At 40.9% G+C, this 21,015-nt stretch overlaps 1 protein-coding gene across 2 annotated transcripts in view; it reads left to right on the top strand.

Annotated features, from left to right (window-relative positions):
• LOC132883408 (hepatocyte growth factor activator) overlaps positions 1 to 21,015 on the top strand; it is a 73,989-nt gene that overhangs the window by 34,956 nt on the left and 18,018 nt on the right. For both annotated transcript variants that reach the window (XM_060917016.1, XM_060917019.1), the window contains 4 exons: positions 8,035 to 8,166; positions 8,249 to 8,359; positions 8,459 to 8,633; positions 13,417 to 13,514. In XM_060917016.1, coding sequence (XP_060772999.1) covers positions 8,035 to 8,166; positions 8,249 to 8,359; positions 8,459 to 8,633; positions 13,417 to 13,514 — 516 coding nt within the window. The remainder of the gene's footprint in view (positions 1 to 8,034; positions 8,167 to 8,248; positions 8,360 to 8,458; positions 8,634 to 13,416; positions 13,515 to 21,015) is intronic.

The raw sequence follows: 21,015 nt of genomic DNA, 5'->3' as shown, positions 1-21,015 counted from the left end.
GAAGACTAATCAGGAACCGGTCGGAAGACTGATATGTAGAAGGAAATGGACTTGGATTGGTCACACGCTGAGGAAGCCGAAAGCTCACATTACCAAACAGGCTCTTACGTGGAACCCGTTGGGAAAGCGCCAGTGTGGTAGACCTAGGAATACATGGAGGCGAAGTGTAGAGGCGGAAATGTGGAAGGAGGGACACAGCCGGGGAAAGCTAGAAAAGATGGCCCAATATCGCAGACGATGGAGGCTTGTAGCCGATGGCCTATGCTCTGTGAGTGAGCAATAAGGCAATAAGTAAGTAAGTAATGTGGTACAGATAGGGGACAAATTAAAACCAAAATGAAGCGTCTTCGTAGTGAGGCCACCATGAGTCTCCGGAATATCTTCAGTGCTCCTTGCCAAGTCTGTGAACAAGAAGCCTTTATTTATCACACGTACACTCGAGCACAGACTTAAAGTGCATATTCTGGACCAATTTAGTGTTTTTTGTTTTTTTTTAATATGAAAGTATGTCCCTTTACACACTCATCCAGAAGGGTAATTTTGCACAAGGCCATCTGTCTACAGCAGAAAAAAAATAAAATAACAAAACGCGTCTGGAAAAATCCCAAGGGAGTCTGGAGCCAGATTCGTAACGTCACCTGTGGAAGCGCCAGCAGGCTGTGCGAGCTTTGCACGGTTTCAGTGCACAGCCTGTGTAGACCAAGCGCTCCCATTTCTCCCTCATTGTCCGGTCTTTTGGGAAACGATGAGTACTAATCCCATCAAGATTGGTGTTGCTACACCCTCCTACGATACATCTGTTAACCATTTTAATAATTACGCGATAACGTTGAAGAAATTTGCCGAAAACCACCAGGTCGTTTTCTCATAAACAAACCAGCGCTGACGTAGGATTCAGAAGGAGGCGTCCCGCACGCGACGTCACGAAAATCAGTGTTTGCCGGGAAATCCAAATGCCAAGTTTTTTCAGAGGCGGACCAGTTCAACTCAAATGGCTTGATTTCAACTGAATTTTTCTGGTATTGCGCAAGGTAAAAAAATTGCAGAGAATGCAGAATGTTACAGATATTTGACCAAAGTTTAATATAAAATAGGAGAATTACATTGATCTCGCTCCTGAATTTACCCGTGATGTGCACTTTAAAGCATACAGTGAAATTCCTCCTCTGCATTTAACCCATTTTAAGCAATGAGCTAATTACTAATTAGTAATTACTAATTACTAATATTACATCGTCACACACCGTACAAAGAGCTTTACCAGGAACATCGAGTTTTTTCACGAATTCACCAGTGGTTACCGACACCGATCCATGCTTGCTATCTACCGGGGCTAGCGTAGCTTTATTATCCAACCAGTCCCATCTGAACTTGTTCTTCACACTCGCATCTATTTCACGCACCTTAGCTTCATCTCACTTGTCAATCGTATTCGGCATTATAGGCACAAAATGTTTTTTTTATTTTTAAAGCCTAATAAATCAGAAAGTTTGATTTCTTTTGAACACATACCGAGTTGCCGAAAGAGTACTATAACATGAGTAATAAATAAGAAAATTTGAAAGATCTAGTGTGCTTTAATGTGGAGGTATGGGGCGTCAAATTTGCTCCAAAGCACATTTTTTTTATGATTTTCAGCAAGCCATAACTCGGCAAATATTGAATTGTGAACTTTCTATTTTAGTATTTAAAGGCATCTGGCACTGAAGAACAGTCCTTGAAAATTTCATGCATCTTGCATGAATAGTTTAAAAGTAATGACTTATGGGTTGTTTTACAATCAGGGTACAAAGTTTGTGTCACAGGGGTCCAAAATTCAGATTGATTCAAACCGGTTCTTGTACCAGTTTTTAAGTGAAGGACAAGTTAAAGAACAGAGTTCAGGTAATTTTTTGACGCGTGTATGGTAGTTTTGTGTAATCTGCTATAAGATGGGAGAAACAAATGAAGTGATTCTCGGAGAGGACATTTTTTTTTTGACAATTCAGAATCCACTACTTCCATAGTGCTTTTAAATATAAGGCTGTAAGCTTTGTGTTAGTTGTCTCTAATATTTATGTCCCAATATCTTGACCACATTTTAGGATGAAAATAATCATTTTAGATATGTTATTTTTAGTGCTGTCAAAGTTAACGCGATAATAACGCGTTAACGCGATCTCAATTTAACGCGATTAAAAAAAATAGTGCCGTTAACGCAAATTCTAATTTGGCCCTGCGAATCACCCGTAGTTCCTGTTGAGGCTTGTCGCGCGCTGCTTCAATAAGAGTACGTGTGAGTGATGGAGAAAGGCATAGACATATAAACATCCTCGCCGCCATATTGGATGTGGCAAAGTGGAGATTCTTCAACCGTCTCTGGTATAGCGTCTAGACAGTAGCCGAGAATAAAGATGCCTCGTTCATGTGCTGCGTTTAACTGTACCAACAGGTTTACCGTCCAAACGAGATCACATGGGATTACCTTTCACAGGTGAGACTGGAAAAATACTTTTCAATACTGTTCCTTCAGTCTTCAGTTTCCCAGCTCATCTCCACCGGGTAGGTGTAGAGTTATAAGCAGTGAGAATTAGAGAATACAGCGCCACACTATGATGAACGTTTTTGAACGTATGATGAATGTTTTTATTTTTGTTATCTGTTTTTTTCTTCTTTTATGGCAAATACTTAGCAAAAGACTTTGTTATATGACCGTTATACGCATATTGAAATTTCGTTTAATTTGGGCAAATTTTGCCAGAGTTATGCCCTTGATTTATTAACAAACTTTGGCAATTTCATCAAGGTGTGCCAGCTTTCTGAAATCAACTTCCGTCACAATTTTTTATTATCCCCTGCTGGCTGAAAGGCCCAAATGGGGATTATGTCATGGCGATGTCCGTCCCGGGAAGCGTACTCATCTTTGAAATCAACTCCTCTCACAATCTTTGGAGAAATTTCACGAAACTTGACAGGATTCTTTGTTATACGTTGGTAATACGCATATTGTAATTTTGTTCAATTCAGTCGCATTTTACCAGAGTTATGGCATAGTTGCCAGCGGGGGATATTGCGCTCTCGGAGCACTATTGTCTCTCATCTCGTCTTCTTCCGCTTATCTGGGGCCGGGTCGCGGAGGCAACAGTCTGAGCATGGAAGCCCAAACTTCCCTTTCCCCAGACACCTCGGCCAGCTCCTCGGGAAGAACACCGAGGCGTTCCCAGGCCAGCCAAGAGACATAGTCCCTCCAGCGTGTCCTGAGTCTTCCCCGGGGCCTCCTCCCGGGGGGACATGCCTGGAACACCTCCCCAGGGAGGCGTCCAGGAGGCATCTGAAAGAGATGCCCGAGCCACCTCAGCTGATTCCTCTCGATGTGGAGGAGCAGCGGCTCTACTCCGAGCTCCTCCCAAGTGACTGTGCTTCTCACCCTATCTCTAAGGCAGCGGTTCCCAAACATTTTTGGCCGCGCACCCCCTTCTATACTCCAACCAGGTTGACGCACCCCCAGTTCCCCAGTTTCAAAAAAACACATGCTTTCTTATAAGGGAAGCATCTTTAATCGTGCTAAATGATAACAAACATCGTTTGCCACACCTGCAGGAAACCACAAAAGTGGAAAAAACAAACAAACACCAAAGCTTTCTTACAAAGGCAGCACGTCGTGCTCGAATGAGAACATCGAATCACATTAACATATTATGCGCTCTCGTATTTGATTGAAATGTAACAGTTTTAAAACGTTGCAACACGGTAAATGCGCAAATTCATTACAAAGGGAGATCACATCGAGGCATGTAGTCTACCAGCCAGATATGGGGAAAATATATGATTTTCATCCGTGTTTAAAACACTAGCAACACAACCCTGTCATTACAAGGTTATGAAAATGAATTGAGAATGAATTTAATTTGCAAAAAAGTTAACATATAATAACAGTAAAAATAGCAATGATAATTATGAACATATGCATTTTAAAGAGATACAACAATTAAGGAGCATATCAGGAACAGATAAAGAAGAGGATCCATCTGATTGTGAAGTGCAGCGCTGGCGGCTCAGTCTGCAGCGAGAGACAGACAGACGGTGGGTGGGTCAGTAGGCTATATAGGTCCTATTTTCAGTAGCAGTATATATTTTTAGCAAGATCAATGCCATTTGGCCAAATACATACCAATATTAATGTGACGGATGGGCCTGCATCTTGGCACAGAGCTCTCCGATGTTTGGGGTAATTGAAGACAGTCTTAGCCTCAAATCTTTCTCAACATCTCCCAGTCTTTGCCGATGTTTAGTTGCCGATCGGCATTTAGTTTTGCCGATTTCAACCAGTTGAGCATCGCGAATGAATGAATGAATTAATGAAGCCACAAACTACTGCAGACCCGTTACGGCGTAGAAGAAGAGTTAAAAATCGCCATTACATTTTTTATCTTGTGCACCCCCTAGTGGCAGCTCACGCACCCCCGGGGGTGCGCGCACCACACTTTGGGAACCCCTGCTCTAAGGGAGTGCCCAGCCAGCCTGCGAAGGAAACTCATTTCGGCTGCTTGTATCCGCGATCTTGTTCTTTCGGTCATTACCCAAAGCTCATGACCATAGGTGAGAGTCGGAACGTAGATCGACCGGTAAATCGAGAGCTTCGCCTTTTGACTCAGCTCCTTCTTCACCACAACAGACCGGTAAAGCGACTGCATCACTGCGGAGGCTGCACCGATCTGCCTGTCGATCTCACGCTCTATCCTTCCCTCACTCGTGAACAAGATCCTGAGATACTTAAACTCCTCCACTTGAGGCAGTCTTATTTAGAATTCTAGTCACGTGACAGAAATGGCAAAAAAAAGTGCCTTTATGATAGCTCATTTTCTTTTACATATAACCATAAACTTCTCTTCCTATGTCAAATAACCAGAAGCAACAAACATATAATATTTCCTGCATAGTACAGGTACTCGACTAATTATGCATAAATGATGCGTTAACTGTTTTTAAAGTCACATGACACCCTGTTGCTGTGAGTCTGACCTTGCCATCATGTGTTTTTGTAATCTACACATCTAGAGCTTTCAAACAAGCCCTGAGCGAGCCGAAAAAGCAACATGGCCCATATGAGGTGTTGCAACCATCCCCACCCCTGTCAGTCATTGTTTATCTCGTTGTACCAGCATGGTGGCTTGAAATTAGCAAAGATTAAATACAACCCCGATTCCAAAAAAGTTGGGACAAAGAACAAATTGTAAATACAAACGGAATGCAAGGATGTGGAAGTTTCAAAATTCCATATTTTATTCAGAATAGAACATAGATGACATATCAAATGTTTAAACTGAGAAAATGTATCATTTAAAGAGAAAAATTAGGTGATTTTTAAATTTCATGACAACAACACATCTCAAAAAAGTTGGGACAAGCCATGTTTACCACTGTGAGACATCCCCTTTTCTCTTTACAACAGTCTGTAAACGTCTGGGGACTGAGGAGACAAGTTGCTCAAGTTTAGGGATAGGAATGTTAACCCATTCTTGTCTAATGTAGGATTCTAGTTGCTCAACTGTCTTAGGTCTTTTTTGTCGTATATTCCGTTTTATGATGCGCCAAATGTTTTCTATGGGTGAAAGATCTGGACTGCAGGCTGGCCGGTTCAGTACCCGGACCCTTCTTCTACGCAGCCATGATGCTGTAATTGAGGCAGTATGTGGTTTGGCATTGTCATGTTGGAAAATGCAAGGTCTTCCCTGAAAGAGACGTCGTCTGGATGGGAGCATATGTTGCTCTAGAACCTGGATATACCTTTCAGCACTGATGGTGTCTTTCCAGATGTGTAAGCTGCCCATGCCACACGCACTAATGCAACCCCATACCATCAGAGATGCAGGCTTCTGAACTGAGCGCTGATAACAACTTGGGTCGTCCTTCTCCTCTTTAGTCCGAATGACACGGCGTCCCTGATTTCCATAAAGAACTTCAAATTTTGATTCGTCTGACCACAGAACAGTTTTCCACTTTACCACAGTCCATTTTAAATGAGCCTTGGCCCAGAGAATTTGTCTGCGCTTCTAGATCGTGTTTAGATACGGCTTCTTCTTTGAACTATAGAGTTTTAACTGGCAACGGCGGATGGCACGGTGAATTGTGTTCACAGATAATGTTCTCTGGAAATATTCCTGAGCCCATTTTGTGATTTCCAATACAGAAGCATGCCTGTATGTGATGCAGTGCTGTCTAAGGGCCCGAAGATCACGGGCACCCAGTATGGTTTTCCGGCCTTGACCCTTACGCACAGAGATTCTTCCAGATTCTCTGAATCTTTTGAAGATATTATGCACTGTAGATGATGATATGTTCAAACTCTGCAATTTTACACTGTCGAACTCCTTTCTGATATTGCTCCTCTATTTGTCGGCGCAGAATTAGGGGGATTGGTGATCCTCTTCCCATCTTTACTTCTGAGAGCCGCTGCCACTCCAAGATGCTCTTTTTATACCCAGTCATGTTAATGACCTATTGCCAATTGACCTAATGAGTTGCAATTTGGTCCTCCAGCTGTTCCTTTTTTGTACCTTTAACTTTTCCAGCCTCTTATTGCCCCTGTCCCAACTTTTTTGAGATGTTTTGCTGTCATGAAATTTTAGTGAGCCAATATTTGGCATGAAATTTCAAAATGTCTCACTTTCGACATTTGATATGTTGTCTATGTTCTATTGTGAATACAATATCAGTTTTTGAGATTTGTAAATTATTGCATTCCGTTTTTATTTACAATTTGCACTTTGTCCCAACTTTTTTGGAATCGGGGTTGTAAAAAAAATTCCATTCTTAATCCCATCAGATTAAATCTTAATCCCATCAGGTTTTATCACACATTCCAACATCATTCTAAAACTGCTTTTTACAACAGCTTCATTTATCTCATATTTGGCTTTATTTTGGTATTTGACTCTATTCAGTGTCTTGAAATGAACTCTTGTACTGTTTTACTCAGTTCAGAGCCACAATCAACTCTGTTACTCTGTTACATGATTACTCTGTAATTTTGCTCCAACTCCAAATTTTACTCTCTAAACTCAAAATAGAGTAAAATTGACTATTTTTGAGGAAAATACTTTTAACTCTGGAAAAAAAAAATTGCTCAGTCATGTTTCCTGTGTATGCACTACAGCGCACGCATATCACCCGGTCTGCTCATCAGAAATAGGAGAAATATTTACACTTACTCGAGTTGACCTTCAGCTGGATCGAGTCAAAGTAAAAAAAAAAATTAAAAAGGCACCGTTCATCGTGTTGCAGTTGTCAAGATTGAATTGAATCACTGTTCTGAATCATGAATTGATTCACTGTCCTGACTCATCCGAAGCGCATAAAACCCGCGTGCCATCTCGCAACAAGTTTTATCTCCAAATCGCCTAAACTATGTCTGAAAGATTTTATCCTGTTTACGGTGGGCGTTCCCACCGCGAAAGAGAAACCAATTGAAACCGAAAGAGTGAAAGTGATTATCATGCCGTTACCATGGGAATAGTCTTTTATGAATGTGTAAGTGGGCGCTCAGCGTTCCGACTCCGATGTGACTGAGTAAGTTTTATGTTTCATCTAATTTAGGTCATTTAAAAACTATAATATTATTTGGCATTGGGCACATAGGAAAGTATAAAGTTTCTGTCAATATGTTTATCATGCTTGTATGATGAAAAACTCATTAAGATATTTATCTAAATACATGACCTACTCATTCTAAACCTGCCGAGCTTCACCAACAAAGCTCTCGACCCCAGAGGGTTAAAATCACAGAGTTGTTGCAAAGCGCTGATGCTGGAGACACCTTCCAAAAACAAATACAAGTCTCTTCACAGAAACTTTCACCAGATCAACATTTCAATCAGAGCTATAACCTTTCTGTTCTACAAAATAAATCAACACTGTTCAACCTCTGACCAAATAAAATCATGTTGCATTTGAAATCAGTATTGGTGGCAGGATTGGAGAATTTTTGTAGCTGGTCAGGGGCTAGTGTTAAAATTTTTCTTTCTTTTGAATGATGTTCTTTTCTCTGATTGATAGAAAAGTGCTATGAGCCACTGCACCTGAGGCATTACAACATAGGGGAGGTGTGGGGACGAATCCACCTGCGTAACGCCGAGCAGTGCACGTGCAGCAGAGACGGAGTGTCTTGTAGGCGCACACGTTACAGAGGTAGTACCTTTGTTATAAAGATATACAACTCACTCACATTTCTCATACTATTCTTAGTCTGTTACTTCTGTGTGTGTGGTAGTATGTCCAACTAATCCTTGTGAGAATGAAGGAAGCTGCAGAATAATTGAAACAACAAGAGAGGCGGTGTGTGCCTGCAGGCCAGGCTACACAGGATCATACTGTAGCATCTGTAAGTACACAAACACTGACCACCTGCATGCACCCACACACACTATCAAGTTATCACAATGTATCTGTGTTTGTGTGTTTGTGCATGGTGGTGGTTTAGCTCCTGAGGAAAGATGCTATAAAGAGTCAGGTGTCCAGTATCGTGGCACTGCAAACATTACCCTCTCTGGCGCCCACTGCCTGCCCTGGAGCTCAGACCTCTTGTACAATGAGCTCTCGCCGGACACTTTACATGATGCCTCCCAACGGGGACTCGGGGACCATGCGTTCTGCAGGTCAGAGAAAGAGAATCACATGCATATGCACTCTGTTATAACAATAACCATAAGTTAACACAGCTGCACAAAGGATTCTATATAATACGTTGTCCAAGATTCCTTTGACTGACAGTAGACAACACTGAATAACATCAGTGATCAACTGGACATTAATAGGAATGCCAAACAGCACAGTGTTTCAAAATGGTAAGTCACGATATATGTGTATTCAAACTTGGGTTATGCAGGTACTGTACTTAAGATTTACGCAAGTACTTAAAAATTTTAAAAGATAATTTAAAAAATTAGCTCTGTGTAGTTTGCATATTTGCAGATTTTTTTTTTTTATTATTCGAAACATCCAACACTGGGTTTTTCAGTAATATCTAGATCACCGCATTTAAAGGTCCCATGGCATGGTGGTTTGTTGATGCTTTAAACGGGCTCGTGGAGGTTTCCGGATGTTGTATCCGCAGCCTTTCTCGAAATGAACCCTCGGCACGTAGATATAGCCTCCTGGGAGAAAGCCCCATTTCAGCGCTTTTCCCAGTGCATCGTTTTGCTAATGAGAAGCAGGAGACGGGGAAGGGTAGAGGGTGGGGGCGGGTCTTAGCATTAATATTCATGACATGTAAACGTGTTACCTCTGATTGGCTAACAGCACTGTGACGCTACCTCCAGTGGGTCAGAACAAGCTATGGCGAGAGAGAAGGAACAAACCGCGAAGGGAAAAATACCGCGCGCTGATGTCATTAAGGTGCGACGCGAGGAAATAAAATAAATTCAACAAATGTTTGGGTTTTTACTGAACAAACAAACAAATAAAATGAACGAGTGACTTAAAAAAAAGAATGTGGGTGTCTTTGTAAAAACTGTTTTGATTGGCTATTATAACAGAGCATGCTGCATGCTTTTTGGTTTTGTAGCGCAGAGTACCTGGCTAACTGCAGGAAGCGGTTAGCTGCACAGCTAATGTAGCTATTGCAAGGCTAACGTGGCACCGATTTTAAAACACGGCAAAACATAAGCTCATATGTTACAGTCAATTTCCAGACTAAACTCAGTTTAACAGAGCGATGCTGCATGCTCTTTAGTTTTGTAGCGCAGATTACCTGGCTAACTGCAGGAAGCGGTTAGCTGCACAGCTAATGTAGCCATTGCAAGGCTAATGCACTGATTTTAAAACACGGCAAAACGACTTAACAGTTATACACTTACTTGTTCGGGGTTTGTTGCTGATGCGGCAGGGATGCTTGGTACGGACCCAGGCTTCAGTGACAGTTGATGTGCAAAACCTGCCCTGTACTGTCCCAAGTTGTGGAAACATTCCTCAGGAAAATGCTTCCGACAAACATACACCGTCTTAGGTAGACTCGACGGCGTATTATTGGAGTAAATAAAATTAAGCCACTGCGTCTTCAGGGGCTCTCCCGTCGGCAGTAAAAACAGACTCCTTTCTGTGTTGTCACATCCATGTACAGCGCAACTTCCATGTTTGGTGGCAACTTTTGAGCTGGGCGGGCAATCCATACAGTGGGTGGGAATCCAGAGGGGGGGCCTTGGGGATCATCTTCCCTTGACGTAGTAAAGGGAAGAGCTTATCAACGCACCGTTTTGACGCGCCATTCTCAAATGTTGGGCATAGTTTGGTTTACACATTATGAAATTTCTAGCCACTGGGGTGACTTAAGAAGGTCAGAGGAACTCATTTTAACGTTAAAAAACCTCAGAAAGTGAAAATTTCATACCATGGGACCTTTAAACATAAGCACATCCCCTTATGCCTGAAAGCAACTGGGGGATTAAAAAAAGCTAATTCCAGCTTTTGAAATTGCTATCAAACAAATCAAAACACAAATGAACACTAAAAGACGATGATGATGATGATGATGATGATGATAAGATGAATGATATACAGTGTCTTGCAAAAGTATTCATCCCCGTTGGTGTTTGTCCTGTTTTGTCGCATTACAAACTGGAATTAAAATGGATTTTGGGGGGGTTAGCACCAGTTGATTTACACAACATGCCTAGCACTTTAAAGGTGAAAATTGTGTTTTACTGTGACACAAACAATAATTAAGATGAAAAAACAGAAATCTGGAGTGTGCATAGGTATTCCCCCCCCCCCCCCCCCAAGTCAATACTTCGTAGAGACACCTTTTGCTGCAATTCCAGCAAGTTTCTTGGGGTATGTCTCTATTAGCTTAGCACATCTAGCCACTGGGATTTTTGCCCATTCCTCAAGGCAGAACTGCTCCAACTCCTTCAAGTTAGATGGGTTGCATTGGTGTTCAGCAATCTTCAAGTTATGCCACAGATTCTCAGTTGGGTTGACGGCTGGGCTTTGATTAGGCCATTCCAAGACATTTAAATGTTTCCTTTTGTACCACTCCAGTATAGCTTTAGCAGTATGTTTAGGGTCATTGTCCTGCTGGAACATGAACCTTCGTCCCAGTCTCAGACTTCTGGCTGACTCAAACAGGTTTTCCTCCAGAATTGCCCTGTATTTACTGCCATCCATCTTTCCTTTAGTCCTGACCAGCTTTCATGTCCCTGCAAATGAAAAATATCCTCACAGCATGATGCTGCCACCACCATACTTCACTGTAAGAATGGTGTTCTCAGGGTGTTGGGTTTGCGCCACACATGGTGTTTCCCATGATGGCCAAAAAGAAAAATTTTTGTCTTATTTGACCAGAGAATCTTCTTCCATGTGTTTGGGGAGTCTGCCACATGCTGTTGGGCAAACTCCAAATGTATTTTCTTAAGCAATGGCTTTTTTCTGGCCACTCTTCCATAAAGCCCCGCTCTGTGGAGTGTACGGTTTAAAGTGGTCCATAGGACCACTGGGATTTTCAAAGTTTGGGATATTTTTTTTATAACCCAACCCTGATCTATACTTCTCCACAACTTTGTCTCTGACCTGTTTGGAGGCTCCTTAGTTTTCATGTTGCTTGCTTAGTAGCGTTGCAGAGTCAGGGTCCTTCCAGAACAGGTTGATTTATACAGACATCATGTGACAGATCATGTGACACTTTGATTGCACACAGATGGATCTTAATCAACTAATTATGTGATTTATGAAGTAAATTGGTTGGACCAGCTCTTATTTAAGGGTTTCATATGAAAGGGGGTGAATACCTATGCACACTCCAGATTTCTGTTTTTTCATCTTAATTATTGTTTGTGTCACAATAAAACAACAATTTTCACCTTTAAAGTTGTAGGCATGTTGTGTAAATCAAATGGTGCTAACCCTCCAAAGATCCGTTTTAATTCCAGTTTGTAATGCAACAAAACAGGACAAACACCAAGGGAATGAATACTTTTGCACGACACTGTATGAATTCAAAGCATTGAAATGATCATCTAGTTGGAGTCTTGTGTACGGCCACAATATTGTGACAGAAATTGTCCTCTTTGCAATGATCACATTAGTCGTTGCAAATTTGGCGAACCATCTGGCTTCCATCTTCACTATTCAGGAACTTAAAGTAAAATAAAAAATGAGAATAAAATAGCACTTAATCCAGCACGTTGTATTATTTTTTTATATAGTTAAATTAATCTGTATTCTATTAACTAAATTAATTAATTGTGTCGTATTGGTATAGTTCATATTGACCTTCTCATATGTTGTAAGTCAAAGGAATTAATTTACTGAATTTACAGCCCAAAACAAGCATTTTGGCACGATAGATTGTGGTTACATCAATCTGTCACACATTAAAGCTGGACGTACTGCTCCTCATCCGAGCCATGTCACACATGTTTACACTGATCAGCCATAACATGAAAACCACTTCCAGGTAAAATGAAGACCATTTGATAATCTTGTTACAGTTGCACTTTTTAATACACGGGGTATATTAGGCAGCAAGAGAACAGTCAGTTCTCAAAGTTGATGTGTTGGAAGCAGGAAAAATGGGCAAGTGTAAGGATCTGAGAGACTTTGACAAGGGCCAAATTGTGATGGCCGGACAGGTCAGATTATCTGCCACATGTGCTCTGCCACACTTCAAAAAATGTTCGGGAATGGTTTGACGAACATGACAAAGAGATCAAGGTGTTGACTTTGCCTTCAAATTCTCCAGATCTCAATCCAATTGCGCATCTGTGGGATGTGCTTGGACGAACAAGTCTGATCCATGGAGGTCCCACCTCACAACTCACAGGACTTAAAGGATCTGCTGCTAAAGTGTTGGTGGCAGATACCACAGCACACCTTCACAGGTCTGGGTGGAGTCCATGCCTTGACGGACCTAGGGTGGGTTTCCCAAAAGCCTCTTTACACTAAGAGCATCGTAACTAGGAGAGAGAGCGTTCACTGTGCTGCTCGCGCTACCATTTAATGGTTATCTTTGTGCTGCGATGCTTTTGGGAAACTCAAGCCAGAGCTGTTTTTGTGGCACACAGGGGACTTACACAGTATTTGGCAGGTGGTTATAATGTTGTAGCTGACTGGTGTATTCATTTCAGGGTCAGAATCATGTGTAACTGATAAACAACTCTTTTTTTTGTTCAACTCCAACCCGTGGGTGTATCTCATGCAACTGTGAATATGGCCCATAAGCAAAAGTGCAAATCCATACTGTAGATAGTAATAAAGAAATGTTTGAGAATCATCTTGTAGTCGAAAGAATGAATTTACTGGATCTGAATTCTGGTTGGATGATGATGTTACTGGTTATGGTGTATTGGCATGCAATTGTATTCCTTTGTAACTGGATATAAAGGTAACTACTGTATAATGTATTCTGATCGAGTGTGTTCAGATGATTGTGTCTTGGCCACACAGGAACCCTGATAATGACAAGAAACCCTGGTGCTACACAATGAACAATGGAGTGATTTCCTGGGAATACTGTGATGTGCCATCTTGCCATAGAGGGCAATGTGAGTCAAACCACACTGATATTATATATATATATAGATAGATAGATAGATAGATAGATAGATAGATAGATAGATAGATAGATAGATAGATAGATAGATTTATCGCTGTACGGTATTTCATATATTTCATCCCTCATATGTTCCCTTTTTTAATTACACACAAACACACAATCCATGTTCACCCAGTAGTGATGGCACTTCTTCATGCTCTCCATGGAGGAAAAGTCAGAGACTGTTTGAAACAGTTGATTGTTATTCCATCAAAGGCAGAATTCTGCAAAATTGCACCTCATCTGAAATAACATTTTCTCGCACAGCTGCCCATCACATTTATTTTGAAGATGTTGGAGGTCTTCAAAGTAAATATTTCAAATCATTCTACTTTATGCAGAAATATGGTTTATTGAGTCTCAAATGATCATATATATACAGTGGGGCAAAAAAGTATTTAGTCAGCCACCAATTGTGCAAGTTCTCCCACTTAAAAAGATGAGAGAGGCCTGTAATTTTCATCATAGGTATACCTCAACTATGAGAGACAGAATGGGGGGAAAGAATCCAGGAAATCACATTGTAGGATTTTTAATGAATTAATTGGTAAATTCCTCGGTAAAATAAGTATTTGGTCACCTACAAACAAGCAAGATTTCTGGCTCTCACAGACCTGTAACTTCTTCTTTAAGAGGCTCCTCTGTCCTCCACTCGTTACCTGTATTAATGGCACCTGTTTGAACTCGTTATCAGTATAAAAGACACCTGTCCACAACCTCAAACAGTCACACTCCAAACTCCACTATGGCCAAGACCAAAGAGCTGTCAAAGGACACCAGAAACAAAATTATAGACCTGCACCAGGCTGGGAAGACTGAATCTGCAATAGGTAAGCAGCTTGGTGTGAAGAAATCAACTGTGGGAGCAATTATTAGAAAATGGAAGACATACAAGACCGCTGATAATCTCCCTCGATCTGGGGCTCCACGTAAGATCTCACCCCGTGGGGTCAAAATGATCACAAGAACGGTGAGTAAAAATCCCAGAACCACACGGGGGGACCTAGTGAATGACCTGCAGAGAGCTGGGACCAAAGTAACAAAGGCTACCATCAGTAACACACTACGCTGCCAGGGACTCAAATCCTGCAGTGCCAGACGTGTCCCCCTGCTTAAGCCAGTACATGTCCAGGCCTTCTGAAGTTTCCTAGAGAGCATTTGGATGATCCAGAAGAGGATTGGGAGAATGTCATATAGTCAGATGAAACCAAAATAGAACTTTTTGGTAAAAACTCAACTTGCGTTTTGAGGAGAAAGAATGCTGAGTTGCATCCAAAGAACACCATACCTACTGTGGAGCATGGGGGTGGAAACATCATGCTTTGGGGCTGTTTTTCTGCAAAGGGACCAGGACGACTGATCTATGTAAAGGAAAGAATGAATGGGGGCATGTATCGTGAGATTTTGAGTGAAAACTTCCTTCCATCAGCAAGGGCATTGAAGATGAAACGTGGCTGGGTCTTTCAGCATGACAGTGATCCCAAACACACCGCCCGGGCAACGAAGGAGTGGCTTCGTAAGAAGCATTTCAAGGTCCTGGAGTGGCCTAGCCAGTCTCCAGATCTCAACCCCATAGAAAATCTTTGGAGGGAGTTGAAAGTCCGTGTTGCCCAGCGACAGCCCCAAAACATCACTGCTCTGGAGGAGATCTGCATGGAGGAATGGGCCAAAATACCAGCAACAGTGTGTGAAAACCTTGTGAAGACGTACAGAAAATGTTTGACCTCTGTCATTGCCAACAAAGGGTATATAACAAAGTATTGAGATGAACTTTTGTTATTGACCAAATACTTATTTTTCCACCATAATTTGCAAATAAATTCTTTAAAAATCAGACAATGTGATTTTCTGGATTTTTTTTCTCATTTTGTCTCTCATAGTTGCAAATAAATTCTTTAAAAATCAGACAATGTGATTTTCTGGATTTTTTTTTCTCATTTTGTCTCTCATAGTTGAGGTATACGTATGATGAAAATTACAGGCCTCTCTCATCTTTTTAAGTGGGAGAACTTGCACAATTGGTGACTGACTAAATACTTTTTTGCCCCACTGTACCAGGCTTGTAGTACTCGAGTCCGACTCGTGCCCTAATTTTAAGGACTCGTGATTTGACTTGGACTTGAGCACTAATGACTCGGACTTGAACTCGGACTCGTGCATTAACTGCATTCGGACTTGTAAATTGCAGACGAGGACTCAGATTTTTCTTAATTTTTTTGTAACATGCCATAATAATTTGGCATAAGATATTTATATCTACAACCCCGATTCCAAAAAAGTTGGGACAAAGTACAAATTGTAAATAAAAACGGAATGCAATAATTTACAAATCTCAAAAACTGATATTGTATTCACAACAGAACATAGACAACATATCAAATGTCAAAAGTGAGACATTTTGAAATTTCATGCCAAATTTTGGCTCATTTGAAATTTAATGACAGCAACACATCTCAAAAAAGTTGGGACAGGGGCAATAAGAGGCTGGAAAAGTTAAAGGTACAAAAAAGGAACAGCTGGAGGACCAAATTGCAACTCATTAGGTCAATTGGCAATAGGTCATTAACATGACTGGGTATAAAAAGAGCATCTTGGAGTGGCAGCATCTCTCAGAAGTAAAGATGGGAAGAGGATCACCAATCCCCCTAATTCTGCGCCGACAAATAGTGGAGCAATATCAGAAAGGAGTTCGACAGTGTAAAATTGCAAAAAGTTTGAACATATCATCAAGTACAGTGCATAATATCATCAAAAGATTCATAGAATCTGGAAGAATATCTGTGCGTGAGGGTCAAGGCTGGAAAACCATACTGGGTGCCCGTGATCTTCGGGCCCTTAGACGGCACTGCATCACACACAGGCATGCTTCTGTATTGGAAATCACAAAATGGGCTCAGGAATATTTCCAGAGAACATTATCTGTGAACACAATTCACCGTGCCATCCGCCGTTGCCAGCTAAAACTCTATAGTTCAAAGAAGAAGCCGTATCTAAACATGGTCCAGAAGCGCAGATGTCTTCTCTGGGCCAAGGCTCATTTAGAATGGACTGTGGCAAAGTGGAAAACTGTTCTGTAGTCAGACGAATCAAAATTTGAAGTTCTTTATGGAAATCAGGGACGCCGTGTCATTCGGACTAAAGAGGAGAAGGACGACCCAAGTTGTTATCAGCGCTCAGTTCAGAAGCCTGCATCTCTGATGGTATAGGGTTGCATTAGTGCGTGTGGCATGGGCAGCTTACACATCTGGAAAGACACCATCAATGCTGAAAGGTATATCCAGGTTCTAGAGCAACATATGCTCCCATCCAGACGACGTCTCTTTCAGGGAAGACCTTGCATTTTCCAACATGACAATGCCAAACCACATACTGCATCAATTACAGCATCATGGCTGCGTAGAAGAAGAGTCTGGGTACTGCACTGGCCAGCCTGCAGTCCAGATCTTTCACCCATAGAAAACATTTGGCGCATCATAAAATGGAAGATACGACAAAAAAGACCTAAGACAGTTGAGCAACGAGAATCCTACATTAGACAAGAATGGGTTAACATTCCTGTCCCTAAACTTGAGCAACTTGTCTCCTCAGTCCCCAGACGTTTACAGACTGTAGTAAAGAGAAAAGGGGATGTCTCACAGTGGTAAACACAGCCTTGTCCCAACTTTTTTGAGATGTGTTGTTGTCATGAAATTTAAAATCACCTAATTTTTCTCCTTACATGATACATTTTCTCAGTTTAAGCATTTGATATGTCATCTATGTTCTATTCTGAATAAAATATGGAATTTTGAAACTTCCACATCATTGCATTCCATTTTTATTTACAATTTGTACTCTGTCCCAACTTTTTTGGAATCGGGGTTGTACATTCATTTTTATACTAATTTCGTGCAAGAGAATGCACATTCACCTGTTCATATGTCATGTTCAGGAACAAACTAACGTTAATGGCACTTAAATGCCTGGAGAGAAGCCCCTAGGATTGTCCTCTTTGCTTCTACAGACTTCTTGTGCAGTGGGAAAAAATGCACTGCTATGTGTTCCATATGTAGAAGAACTATCGAGGAGACGATGGGGACAACCTCGAACTTCAATCGTTATTTGGCAAGACTCCACCCAGAGAAGGAAGTGACACGCTATGTTCATTGCCCTGTTGATAGCGGGGCTTGCTGACTGATGAACTAGCGAGTGTTAACCCTCTCATGTTATTTGCCCTGTTGATAGTGGGCGGGGCTTGCTGAGCGATGAACAAGCTTTTTATCTGGAGCCTATTGACTAAAACGGGGCAGTCAAGCAGGAACGTTAGTCCAACACAGTAGCAGAGACGCTTTCACATAAAGGCAGCAACCGCCACCGTCAAATGGTGCAGTTGGAGTCTTGTTCTCGGACTCAACTTGGACTTGACTCGAAATTTTCTTTAATGACTTGGACTTGACTCGGACTTGAACAGTGGGGACTCGAGACTGGACTCAGACTCGAGGTTTAGTGACTCGACTACAACACTGTTATATAACTGTATCTGCTCACTACATAGCAGTTCACACCCCAATCAGGACACTTTGGAAATTAAATACTATACTTATAAGTACTGTGTGTAACATTGTTGGCTCACAGCTCCCACGGGGTCCCACAATTCCAGCTATGGTTACTGCCTGGTTTCCTGAGGGTTCTCCACCTTCCAGAAATATGCATATGATGGATTGGCCCTTATAAAGTTGCCCTTATAGTCAGGCAGTATTTGTTTATATTTGTAGGCTACTTTGCAAAATTTGCCAAGTCTTGTTTTTGGTAATACGGTAATATACAAGTTCAGATATAAATTCATAAATCTGGACTTGTTGTAATGTTTGTAGGCTGCTGTTTCATAGTTAATTATGCAGGGGAACTTTGCGCATAAAAAGAGCCCTGAAACCACATATAGGAAATTGGTATAAAAGTATTACATCATTTAATATGCAATTATTATATCCATAATAGGTGTTATTTGTGGCACACAACCTTTTTACTCAGGTCAAAAGCATGGTTCATACATTAGATACCCATTTAACCCTAAAAGGACCTAAACTACTGAGCGGGATCAGTTCGAACCTCAGAGGTGGTCTGCTGCTCAGTCTGTTCAACTGACATAACTTTTTGCTTTTAGGAGTTTGTAACTCTATAGATTCTTTATCTAAAAGTATGTTTGTTTCAAGATTGATGAAAAAAAGTGTTTAACAAGGTGACTGATTTTCTGTTGGGGTCCCATAACTATGAGATTTGTTGCAAAAATATTTCAGCAAGTTGGTCGCTTCTTTGTGTCTGTCTTTGCCTATCTGTATGTTTGCATGCTTGTCTCAGATGTCTGCCATAATTAAGAATATAACTCTTTCTTACAAATTGTAGATAACTAGTGAACCTGTTACCGTAGTTATAGAGTTACTGAAACGTCTGATGTCTGATGCTTATCTGTCCATGCACTCTCCATACACAACCACGTACCACAACAGATTCCTCATCCTTGCACCTATCCTGTAAATATGCTTTGTGCTAATATGCTAATGCTTAACAGCAATGTGTCCACGTACCAACTCATCAATAAAAAGCTGGGATAAGTGATTCCTTATTTGAATAAAATATTTTATAAGACAAAATTTGAAACCTGCACGTCAAATATATTTCGAATTAGAAGTATCATTTGTTTCTTACTTATTCATTAATATGGAATATCAAATGATGAAGAGTTCATTGCATCATAAACATGTGGATACATTTGAAGGTAGCTTAATATGCCTGCTCTTAGAAAATGCTCGTTTTGCTTTATTTCTGGTCATAATATATGTTACCAATAACTGCTTTTAACTTCGTGTTTTGTGTTTGAATCCTTAGGCAAAGTGTTACTTCTTGATGTAGTTTGGACATAAAAAAAACCAGAAACTGCTAGCAGCTTAGTAATAAATATATCACAGAACTTTGTGAAATGAGAGATTGTGAGCTGAGTTCTGGAATGTAGATAAGCTATAAATATTCTCAAGTTCTGTAGCAATAGTGTAAAATATTTCTGGCTTTTTTTATGTTCTCTATGTACTTAAATGTCTCATTTTAAACTTAACTTGATAATATCATGTAAATATGATTTCTATTCACATAAAGTTAGTAAATGGGTAATTAAAAAAATACAGATGTTATAATGGACTTAAGTGATACGGATATATGTTTGTTTGGGTTTTTTTTACGTTTTTACATGCGATATTTAGCATTTCCTTTTTTTGGTGAAAACGGTGACATTACAACAAGTAAAAATAATTTGCTTGGGATGTAAATAAAGGGTTAATACTGAGAAACCAGACTCTGCAAATTTTGCAAAGTACAACCCCGATTCCAAAAAAGTTGGGATAAAGTACAAATTGTAAATAAAAATGGAATGCAATAATTTACAAATCTCAAAAACTGATATTGTATTCACAATAGAACATCGACAACATGTCAAATGTCGAAAGTGAGACATTTTGAAATTTCATGCCAAATATTGGCTCATTTGAAATTTCATGACAGCAACACATCTCAAACTAGAAAAGCACTCGGAGAGCACAGACCTCCGCCAAGGCAATCCATTCATAACTTTTTCCATAATGTTGCTAACAGACAAACCAACAAGGAAACCAATGCTACCGAAAACATAACCTCCTTGGCGGAGGTAAAAAAAAGACCAGCACATCCATTGTTCCTTTCAATACTGAAGCAGTTTCTGGATGACGCGCCCTCTAATGGCCAGAGGCGGAAGCGCAGATAGCAGAGGAGAAAAAAGCACTCGGAGAGTGCAGACCTCCGCCAAGAATCCTTTAAAAAAAATCCGGGATCCAAAAGGTGATCCCGATCACCGCCAAAATTTAATGGATTGTTACTTATACCCAGTCACACCTCTGGAAAAAATTTCAGAGCAATCCGTTCATAACTTTTTCCGTAATGTTGCTAACAGACAAACCAACAAACAAACCAACCAATGCTACCGAAAACATAACCTCCTTGGCGGAGGTAAAAAGTTGGGACAGGGGCAATAAGAGGCTGGAAAATTTAAAGGTACAAAAAAGGAACAGCTGGAGGACCAAATTGCAACTCATTAGGTCAATTGGCAATAGGTCATTAACATGACTGGGTGTAAAAAGAGCATCTTGGAGTGGCAGCGGCTCTCAGAAGTAAAGATGGGAAGAGGATCACCAATCCCCCTAATTCTGCGCCGACAAATAGTGGAGCAATATCAGAAAGGAGTTCGACAGTGTAAAATTGCAAAGAGTTTGAACATATCATCATCTACAGTGCATAATATCATCAAAAGATTCAGAGAATCTGGAAGAATCTCTGTGCGTAAGGGTCAAGGCCGGAAAACCATACTGGGTGCCCGTGATCTTCGGGCCCTTAGACGGCACTGCATCACATACAGGCATGCTTCTGTATTGGAAATCACAAAATGGGCT

The sequence above is a fragment of the Neoarius graeffei genome, chromosome 3 (assembly GCF_027579695.1).
Source record: "Neoarius graeffei isolate fNeoGra1 chromosome 3, fNeoGra1.pri, whole genome shotgun sequence".
Classification (NCBI taxonomy): domain Eukaryota; kingdom Metazoa; phylum Chordata; class Actinopteri; order Siluriformes; family Ariidae; genus Neoarius; species Neoarius graeffei.
Note: the sequence above shows the minus strand (reverse complement) of the source record. Positions and strands in the feature narration are given on the sequence as shown.